Here is an 11,883-nt window from a genome sequence, read left to right on the forward strand (position 1 = left end):
CCTCCAACACACAGTATGAAACACGCGCAAAACAGGACACATCGTGACAATTCAAACCAATACCACAAAACGGTAGAATTAAAAATCGTATATCGCTTGCCGAGTATATTGTTTTTCTTGAAATCAAATATGGGGAGATAATATCAACCCATTTATAGTATCGAGTTGTGAAATCTATTTCTCTTATATGGTTAAGTACTTCAAGAGGAAAATTAAGGGAATCTGGAATCGAGAAAATCAAAAAGAACAAACCCAATGATAACGACTAGACAAGGAAAATAGACATACACAACGAAGAACGTGAAATAACCAAACAAACAAATACAAAGAAACCAAAGTAACATACAAAAATACCAATATTTCGATTCGCACAACACGTGTTTCAAGGAGTAACCTCTCATCAGTAGCAATAGAATCAAATGTATAGGAGAGTCTTAATCAAAAAAATAATTATATACAAGATGTACATATGAGCAACTCAGACTCCAGTAAAAACTAGGAGCATTGAGCAGGTGCGCCGGTGGGGTGGGCGTCCTAAAATATGACCAACAACTAATGTTATTGAAGTGTCAGCAAACATCCAATCGGAATTACATTTTTTTTTTGTACTCCGACATTTCCGCTACACCAGGGATTTTATATACATGTATGAATACAAAAAGACGCATTCTCAACTTAAATAAACTCGGATGAAGAGAGAAATAGTTAAATAGATTCTGGAAGATCCGCGGAACAAAGTACATGTAGTTCGTTCCTCTATACTGAGTTTGAATCCATCATTTGCCGGAAAGAAAGAAACCAAGAAAAAAGTAATGTTAACAGCCCTAAAATTAGAATTGTATTCTAAAGAATTGAGTCGGACAGGTTCTTTTAGTTTTCCGCCTATGTACACTATCTTTTTTATGATATATTTCGTTATAATAAAAGTCCACGTACTGAAAGACTATGCAAAAGTTGTTTTGAGTTATTGAAGATAAAGCCCATTTTATACTAAAATGTAAAGCAAATCAGAATTTGAGAGAATCTTTGTTCTAAAAAATGAGAATTAGTTAATGTAACTTTCTCGAAGAGTTCGTATGAGCAAAAATTGGTGTTTTTTTTATCAAGTCATGTTTCTTTTAGACATGTGTTAGAATTATTGAAAGATAGAAGCATTTTCATGACGTGTTTATTTTGTTCCTTGTTATCTTGTTCATAGTATTACATGCAATTCTTCCTGAGTTCTGTTTTTTTCCATAAACATAATTGTTATATATGTTTAATGACAATACAGTTGTTTGAATTAATTTGATTTGAATAAAAAAAAAAATCAAAATCGGACCAAAAATTAAAGTTTTTTTTGTTGTTTTTTTTTTGGGGGGGGGATTTATTATCAGTTTAACTCCAAAACAGTCAAAGATAAGTCTATTATGCGAGTCTTAAACAGAATATCTCAAGGAGCATATTGACATTGGATTAAAATTAAGCCTTTTCTATGAATTCTTATTATAGCACCTATGTTCGATCATTATTTTCAAAGGGTGGGCAAAAACCTTAAAAAAAGACATTCCTTCATGTCTCTAGAGGAACAATATGTTTAAATTAAAAAAAACTATTGGATAAGTTTAATCAAGTTATCATAAATTAACGAAAGTTTACGAACAAAGACAATGACAATAGGGTAATACTATTATACGACCGTAATATAAAATCCAATGTGTTCAACAAATGTATCTAGCATAAATGTTGGTGAAGATCAGACAAAAAAACCATGATTGAATAATACAGCACTAGTTTAGTTGGTATTTGTCTTGGATGTTTCTAACTTTACCTATGTTGCCTGGTAAGACTGGGACTTAACTGTAAAAAGCATATCTAATTGTAAATATACGATTTTGCGTTGTGTTGACCACTCCTGTTTTGATAAAATTATTCGTCCAAATAAGCAAAGCAGCAATATGCATATGAAAATGATACACAGAAAATCAATCCGTCATTGCATGTTTTTAAAATATCAGAAGGAAAAATATGCAAATTACCATAAAAGGAAACCCACCCACCAACGTTGGTGGGATTGGGGTAAAGCCTTACCCTCCAACAGAGTCTACTGACTGTCTAAATAACCATAGACCTGGGAGCTTATAACTTATAATATACGATATCAAAAATAGTTCTAAGTGATTTTCATGGCCTTTCCTTATAGCTGATATTACTAACCCAATATGTCTTCCAAAGTCACGTACATGGATGTGTAACAGGCGCGTAGCTGTCGTTAGGCAAAAAAGCTTATGCCTGCACTTAATTTTGCCAATTTTTTTTTTCAAAATTTTGAGATAAAATACATCCAGGAGAGGCATAAATGATGCTCTAAAACGCTATCTCCGCGGAGCTTCGGGGGGCTTCACCCCCCTGAACCCCCTATCAGAGCTCCGCCAGACTCCCTGTCGTAATTTTGGCCTCAGCTACGCGGTGTCTTCCTCGATTGCCAACATTTTATATGTTACCTATTCCTTGAATGCCAACAAAAAATATTTCAATAGATGTTTATATTATAATAAAAGGTGTTTTTATAACAATTAAAACGTTTTATAAATATTTAACTGTTGAAATTAATATACCTTTTTTATATGGAAATCAGCAGATTTTTAAAAATATGTAAGAATATAATAAAATTTTAACATTTTTTAAACTTTTACTTAGAAATGTATAAATTATATGCAGAGATATTAAAGAAATTTAACGTGAATAAACATTATTCCAAACTCTGAACCTAATATTAATGATTTATTTTATTCTTTACCATTCTACCGTTTTAACTAATTTATATGAATACATTTATTTTCTACATTTTATGCCTCATGTAATATCAATTTATAGTAATAAGAGTATAGTCCTTAAACCACTTACTGCAAAAAAGGATTTTCTACATTGTGTTGCAATTACAAATATTTTATTTAACTGAACAAAAACTTAGTAACTATTCCAGTACTAGTATTCCTACGTAACTTGAATGATCAATGGAAATATTTTCAGGTTATTGGATTACAAAAACAACATGTACATGTATGATTTTATGATAAAATGCATGAGCAGAAACAGCCAATAAAACTAGATTTTAACAACTGGAATAACTATCTGAAATATGAACTGAAATAAGTCGCCCGTAATTTACCTATCTGTTAATTAGTATCAATGTTTTGATAAGCATGCACCTTTGTTTTGATAACCACTGACACCTATTCCTTGAACACCATCAAAATTTTACAGGTAAGTTGTCGGTAGATCAAAGGATGTTGGCATTCAAGGAATAAACCAGCTACGCGCCTGTATAAGGGGAATTACTCCTTAATTGTCAATGGATGTACTAGTATACTTTTTTATAGATGGAATGGTTAAGCTGTTTCTTCATTTTAAATAGCAAGCTTAAAGGAAAAAGATATAAAAAAATGAAAACACATTCATCATATCAAATATAACAAACAAAAGCCATTAGTTTCATTCCATTTTTTTGGGGGGGAGGGGGGGACTTGAGCATTTAGAACAGTATCAATTATTACATTATCTGACACAATTAAGATAAAAACAATAAACATTAAATTAAAGTACGAAAAAAAAAAAATCAATAATAAACATAAATAATTAAGTAGCAGTCTTTGTAAGAATCATGCAAAATATGAAAAATGTGATACACCCCCAAAAAGGCTACATATTTTTATTTTTGTAATTAAGTTGTTTTATGGGTCTATACTATGAAATGTGTAATTATTCATTCAAATCTGCCTGCTCTTAGGAGATAATCAACATTGAAAATCCAATAGATTCTATTGTATTTGGGTGTCATTTACAGAGTTATCTCCCTTAATTTTGAAATCTGCAGTGCATTCTATATAATTTTTATCTTCTATTAACACCGGTTAAATGAAAAACTGAACGCTAATTTCTGTTTACTATGTTAACAAAATATCAAAAATAAAAATATGTAGGCTTTTTACCCATGAATCACATTTTGCATGATTCTTAGCTGGAGTGCTATTTAACATAAAATGTAATTTTTACACATATATTAATAATCATAAGTCAAAAAAATTGTTCTGGCTCTTTAAATGAGTAAATTCTGCATGACAATACATCATACCCCAGTATGCCGCTCAAATGAGAAAACAAAATTATGATGATAGGAATTTTCCTATAAACCATGTACCAAAAAATATCAAAATCCTTATTAGCATTTTTGAGCCATTTAACATTTTGTGGCAGACATATGGACAGATATTGGTAAACAGGTATTGGTAATTTAAAAAAAATGACACAAGACAACAAAATTCTTAAACAGATTTAACAACTTTAATTACATTTGTCAAGGTACATGTACATTAAATCTAATAGCATATCAAAATAAAAAAAAAATGATTGAATAGCGTGATATTCTAACTTTAGCTGGCACAGCAAAAACAGAAAATCACAGTGAATGTGACAATTGATAATAGATTAATGTTATTTTGCTCATGGGCGTAGGAACCAGTAGGGTTGGTACTGCTCCAACCGTACCAATTATTTTGACAGGTACAGCATGCCGTACCAATAATTTTCACATTTTTGCGGTAAAGCCTCGTGTCCCTATATCAAAAACAGTACCAAAAAAGATTTGCTTCCTACGCCTATGTTGCTTATGACATTGTGTTGTGTATCAATGGCATGTGCGCTTAAAGCTACTAGTGATTATTTCCATTTTCATCCTACAATGCTAAGAAGGGTGTCTGTAAAATGCGAAACGAAACCGAAACAAAATGAACTGAAACGAAACAAAAAAAAAGTACAAGTGTATATGGAAATGGAAGAAACAAATCGCAACGAAAAGAAATAAATCCCAAATAGACATTCAATGCTACAAATACTCAATTATTTTGCAACTGGCAAAAAAAACATTTTTTGGTCAAGTGGAGTCAAGCAATTTTATTTAGAGACACTATTTTAAAACAATAAAATTGTTTTAATATGTTTTATTTCTATTTCTTTTCATTTCAATACATTTTGTTTCCTTTCCTTTCGTTTTGATGTGATTCATTTCCATTCATTTCATTTTGTTTCATTCCAACTTCATTTTGCATTTTACAGGTACCTCTTAGAAAGGGAATTATTAGTCAGTAAAAAAAAAAATGGAAAAAATCATAACAGCAACTGCATATATGTAAATATTTAAAGAAAAAAATGTGACCAGAATGATCAGCATGTTTCATTAAGTTCCTCATGTCCACTTATCAGAAAGGGAGAGAGACCTAATTATTCTGTGAGTAAAAACCATCAACATTTTCTTCTAATTTCATATATTTATTGGAAGCTTAAGGCTGCCAATGCCAATATTATAGAACTGTCACTTCTGAGTACCAATTTTGGAGTATTCATAGATGGGCTTAGCCATGAAATTAAAAGCCCAAATAAAAAGTATATTTAATACTGTCAAGTCCACAAATCAAATTGGCACCACAATGGTAAGTTGCAAATCATGAAAAATTGTTTCAAAGAAATGTTGGTTTCCTCGCAGGAATTTGGGTTTCTTCATATTGTGCTTGAGTAATTTTCTGTGGAAACAACTAAATAGGTGTAACAACAAAATTACTGAATACTAATCAAACCCATAATCAAACATAAGTCCAAATTAAATCTGACAAAATAGATATAACACAACTGACAGAGGCGTAGCTGCCTATACGCAAATACGCAGTTGCGTACTTTCGGAAAAAGTAACAAAAATAAAAACACTCATTTTAAAAATGAAATAAAGGTTTTATGCAATGACAAATCCTTTTTAATACATAAAAACTGGTTCCAAAATCGTTAAAATTCAGGAGTTTCCCTCAGGGCTTTGCCTTGCCAGACTCACTGGGGGCCTTGAGCGACCCCCCCCCAAGACCCCTCACCGTAATTTTGCGTACAACTAAAACAGGCCTAGCTACTCCCCTGACTGAGGTAGATGATACCACAATGGTCCAGACCTGGTACAGGCATTTCAAACGAAATGGAGGGTTAAATCTAGGTTTTACAGCATGCCAAATCATCCTCTTCAATTTCAGTGTGAATATACCAGTAGTGAATAAATACCATTTGCATGCTATAGAGTGATAATCAGTAAATCAGTGGTCACATCACCACTAATTCACAAAAGGCAATCATTGCTCATTGTTGTAGAAGAAACTGAGATTTTTTCTAAGGTATATTTAATAATCTATATTTTACCTATTGAGACTCTAACTGATGTGACTCAGTGCCTGCACAATATATTACTAGTTCAATGACACATATTATTAATAAGCATTTGCTCTTAGAGAGTTCTAAGAAGCTCTCCAGCTAAGAATCAGGCAAAATGGGATACATGGTAGGAAAGATTGTTTATTCTTATTTTTGATATTTTGTTTCAAAATGTTATAGTTAATAAACATCAAAAAATGGCTTTTCATATATGTGCTACCATTGATCTTAGGAGATATAACTTATATAGAATGTATTCAAAATTAAGGGAGATAAGTCTATAAAATACACTGAAATACAATGGAAACTATTGTATTTTCGAGGTGAATTATCTTTGAGATAAGACTGATTGGAATGGATCATTATACTTTTCACCATATTGACCATTAAAACAACTTCATAATAAAAATAAAAATGTGTAGCCTTTTTGTTGGAGTATTGCATAGGACATAATATGAATTACCCTTACATAAACTGATACTTAAAACTTTTTCTGTTGGGATAGAGGGAAAATGTTCAAAATGAATGATGATGATGAAGTGGATCATGGTGATGGTCTTTTGAATGTTTTTTTTTTCATTTTTTTTTACTCTATTGAGGTGTGTATAGACAGGATTGAATATGTGTTTTGAAATGAATATAAAAATGCTTTGGCACAGTCTGATGTCAGAGTGGGAATATTTTTAACAGAGAAATTAAAATGTGTTGGTTAGGTTACAAAGTTTAATTAGGACTTTTCCAGTAAAACATATGAGTGACGGGGAAAGGCACTTTTATTCTATGTATATGGGTGTTCAGGTCTCCCGACAAAATTTAAATACAAAACAACAATAGAACTTCTATGGGTAGCTCCCCTGGTGAAAAAGTGCCCTCCCTGGGTACCTCATATCTTTTAATGGAACAGCTCTTAAGAGAATAATTTCCAAATGGAAAGATTATCATTATCAACTTTAAGAAGATAATGACTTTTTCATTGTAGAACAAGGGAGGTAATGATGAGATACAATGCAATCTATTCATTCATGTCAATCTGTTTTAACTTTGTTATCTCCCCTTGTTATATACATGCAAAAACCTAAAATAATACAGAGATCATCTGTAATAATTCTAATTTGATTCCAGAAAAACATTCCTCGCTTGTCAACCCAATATCTAACATCACAATCAATCATTAGTGTTATAATGGCAAGAACAAATGCTAAAGATATACACACATCTCTAAGAAAGTACCCAGAGAAAAAACTAACGGCACCACAGGCCAAAACAAGTGTCAAAAAATAACGGCTCCAGTCTCCACCTGGTATGTGCATCAGGAAAGCTCTTTTTTCCTCGTAAATTGTGTTAACAGAGTACACATATGCTGTGAGGAAGATACCAAGAACCGTCTCTCCAAGTTTTCTAAGCTGCTTAGATTTGACCTGGTCAAAAAAATGTGAGAAGAGAAGAAAAGTTCCCACACATCCTATCAATCTAATTGACATTCTTATCTGGAAAAGAGAAAATGATTCAATGAGTAAAACACAGAATTTTATTTTGTGATTAGTCTACAAGGTACATGAAGACGACAAATTTGAAAAGAAAAGTTTATACTGGTAGATGCATTCTCCCGCTCTCACTATTCATGCATTTTCTTACTTTATACTGTGTGATGTTGGTTGAAGAAAGTGGACCTTGCACTTAAGCATTAAAAATATGTGTGTGTTTGTATGTGTGTATTAAAAATGGCGCAATAAATCTGTAGCACCTATATCATAGTTTGGAAACTTCATAATTAATTATTTTAAAATTGAATTTAAAACAAAATGTACATTTGTATATTGTGCCTACTGTAGTCTAGACCAAATACTGTAACCAGTAAAATGTCAGAAATTACCTGATTAACTTTCTTGATATCACAAAAATAGAAGTTGCCATGTCTTTAAGTCAACAATGACAAAATCAAAACAATATATGTCATTTACATTTATACATATTGCAGCTGTACATTTGTGTAAACACAGAATAGTGTACAAATGTACAGTAAATACAATGTGTACATTTGTATTTGTTTTCAGTTGGTGGAGAAAAAATCATTTTTTTTTTTATTGTGACCTTCATGTACATATACATGTAAGTATTACTTACTCTTTGTGGTTCTGTATAGCGTAAACTTTGGTTTGAATATGTATTATATGCAAAGTATAACAGCTGACCAGCATATACTAATGACAACTCTTTTCTTTTAAGGCGTGATGACATCAAGAAGCCTACTGCCAAGAATATTGCAATATGGGTATAGATTAACCTTGGAGGTATCGGAGGATACCTGAAATAGCAAACAAGTATCGATAAATAATTTGAGAATTTCAAGACACTAATGACAACAATGGTTAGCATTGTAATATGTAATCTGGCTTTTTAAATATATATCTTACATGTTAATCAACGCTCATATGTCTGAATGTACACTGCCGCATGCTCCTTAGCTTTTTGCTATAATGTGAAAGTTACATGTTTTCATATGACATATCATACACCTGTACCATGCTGGAAGTGTCCACTTTTTCTGTATTTGTTTTTTTTTTTTTTAGTATTGCCAACTGTTTGTTCACGGAGGCTGCCATTGTTGTGTGAATTTCCTCCTACATGGAGTTCTATGTAAAAAATGTATATTTTGTACATGTACATGGCTTAGGCACACCATGTTTCTATGCTAGATTATATTTTAGTGATAATAAACTCATCACCAAAGCTTTCCTTACATCAGAACAGTTATCAAAGGATAACAAATCATCATAGATTAGTTGTATTAAGGTTATACAAGATTTTATGGGCATACCAGAAAGCAAATCATTTATTAATGAAAAAATAAATAAAAGATAAGTTTTAAAAACATTGCATGAAAAATATATAAAAAAATGTTGGTATGATTAATTATTTAGAGCTTATCCAAACCTAGGTCATGGAAGTAAACTAAGAACCTATAGAAAACTTCCAGACAGATTTCCATTTTAGAAAAATAAATAGAATGGGGAAATTATAAAAAAATGAAAAATAATAACAAAACTTAAAATCAGTAACCATAATCTTGAAATAGAAAGGGGGCATTATATAGGGCTTCACACCAAAGTACATGTATGTTCTTCTTCTGTACATTTGTTGACACACTGTCCACAAAAACCATAAATCTTTTTTTTTTCAAAATTGATGTTATAAAGGTCAAGGCAAATTTTATTTATGGTCAATAAATACATGTACAATATGTACATGAATGTACAAGGCAACAATTAACACTATTAACTTCATATAGTCCGAATTTCCTCTGACCCTGCAACCCTCCTCTTTGTTATTTGGATATTGATATGTCAGGTTGGGGTCAGAACAATGTGCCATACAAAAAGTTAGAGATTCAGCAGTACCACGGAGTACCGCCCTTCAACCGCTTGTAACGACTTGCAAGTTGAAATTGTGCACGTCACATCTACCTAGTTTGATAAAAAAAGAGAAGAGTTGCAGGGTCTGAGGAAATTCGGACTTAACTTCATAGTGCTTTTTAACTAGCAACAGGATTAACAACCATTTGGCTCAGATGATGGCCAGGCTTAGAGAACAATATTCTAAGCTATATAATCAGTAAAAATCCAAGTGCATGTTCATGTAGGTGCTAGAAAGCCTCATTATTACATGTCTAACACCTCAACCTTTCAGCCACTCTGTACACGGGTATAAATCATGACGTTTGTTCAGGCACTTTCTTAAAATCCTATTTAATATCATGGGGTCTGATGGGACTTGTAAGCAAATAAAATTTAACCTCACTGTATCATGAAACGACCACTGAAGACAGCTTTTTATTAAAGGCTTTGATGATGCGCATAATTTTGTAAAAAAAGAAAAGCGTAAAAGTTGCTCTTACTTTTCATCTCTTTCAGCAAGAATCATCAACAGTGTGAAAGCGCTAATAAATGGAAAGCGAGCTAGTGCCAATTCTGGTAGTTTCCACAAAATTTTGTTCACGGTTTCCATTTCGAAAAATGGGGAAAGAATAATCCTGGGGAAGGAAACTACGAATCTTTGCTTAAAGATACTTGGTTCATTTCGTCCCTCCACAGCCATATACCAAGATTCTTTTTCGGTCATCAACAAGCTCAAAACAGAATCTGACGCTCAAAACTCACTCATAAGAAAAAAAAAGAATGAACGTCTACCGCTGTGTGGAGCTTGTTGTACATTACACAAAGCCAAAGAGGGCTCATTCCATTTGTTAGCATCATAATAGAGAGACATATACTAAGATCGAACAGTATTCGATATGTGTTTCACAAACAATTGCAAAAAAAAACAACAACAAACAAACAAACAAAAACAAAAACAAGAACAAACAAAAAACAAACAAAAAACAAAACAAAACAAAAAAAACCAAAATAAAACAAAACAAAAAAAAAAAGCAGAACGAACAAATAAACAAACAAAACAAATAAATAAAAATGATAATGATTGAAATTGAGATTCAATTGTATATAATATGCTTGTCTAACAGAGCTAGCTAGACTGCCCATGCATGTGTAATTGAAGTGACTTTAATCTGTTTACATGTACACACGGTTTTGCCATAATCACGTGATTATCATATGATTTCATTATGGATATAAACAGTAGTGAGCTGAGCTCGGAGTTTTACATTTAACTGTTGAGTCTCAGTATTTTACATATGCTTAATGTGTTTGAAAACGAGATTGAGTTAATAACACATGAGTAACAACGGTCGCAATGATTGGTCAATTCAGTCGGCATTTAGTATTTAAGCGAGTTCGTCGGCGCGGTTTTTCGCTTCTTCTATAAATAGCCATTCAGGTGTGTAGCACACCGTCTCTACACTGTAAGACTGTTACAGTCTGTATGTTCTTTGCTTCTAACTTATCTACAGTTATGCCTTTTTCTCATAGGAATGTAACATTCCGAGATAATGTTTTGGTTTAGATTTATTCGGACATTTTGGCTGCTTTATACGCTAAATTATTACGAAATTATTTGTCTTTTTGGTTTTCTGTCGAGCTACAAATAGTGTTAATTACACTTTAAGCCATTCACTTCCAGTTGCATTGTCTTTCCGGTTAATTTTGAAGTTATTAAGCGTTGTGCATTTATAAGCGATATGCACCATTGTTTTATGTCAAAGGCTTTGTATTTGGTCAAATAAACTAAGTGTTTCTAAAAAGAGTTTTTATTTATACAGTGTTACAGTTATAGAGCCCAGTGCTCGAACGTACCACACAACATGGTGTCTTAATAAGGTTATTTAGTCTGAATATAGGTAGAATATCACACTATTTATATGATTAGATTGGTATTGCTGTTTTCTTAGTTAGATTTCAAAGTGTTGTCTGGCCAATTTCAGAAGCTTGCACACACAGAAGACTCCCGTTACACATGAAAGGTAAAATTAATTAAGCGATTATTACAATGTAGATATAATCATCATCTTTCTAATGAGAATACATTAGCATATGGGAATTATAAAATAACCCCAAAATTCAAATCCATGGACAAAGAAGTTCCGAAACTTTTTAAATTCATTTGGTTATTGTTACTTACTAATTTTAGTACGCTCAATTCCAATTAAAAAAAAAACAGGTTGAACAAAGAATTCACGACATATATGTATTCAACAGCAGGATT

The 11,883-nt window shown here is 32.0% G+C and overlaps 1 protein-coding gene across 1 annotated transcript; it reads right to left on the reverse strand.

Annotated features, from left to right (window-relative positions):
* Positions 1-1,151: 1,151 nt before the first annotated feature.
* On the reverse strand, positions 1,152-10,253 carry LOC148610631 (transmembrane protein 101-like). Its single transcript, XM_088595851.1, has 3 exons — positions 10,121-10,253; positions 8,350-8,530; positions 1,152-7,712 (listed from the first exon to the last, which is right to left on the reverse strand). The coding sequence occupies exons 1-3, from the start codon at positions 10,228-10,230 to the stop codon at positions 7,251-7,253; spliced, it is 753 nt and encodes a 250-aa protein (XP_088451977.1). The 5' UTR covers positions 10,231-10,253; the 3' UTR covers positions 1,152-7,250.
* Between the last annotated feature and the right edge of the window lie 1,630 nt (positions 10,254-11,883).

This window comes from Perna viridis, chromosome 8 (assembly GCF_037379345.1).
Source record: "Perna viridis isolate PV_CMFRI_1.1 ecotype Kerala chromosome 8, ASM3737934v1, whole genome shotgun sequence".
Classification (NCBI taxonomy): domain Eukaryota; kingdom Metazoa; phylum Mollusca; class Bivalvia; order Mytilida; family Mytilidae; genus Perna; species Perna viridis.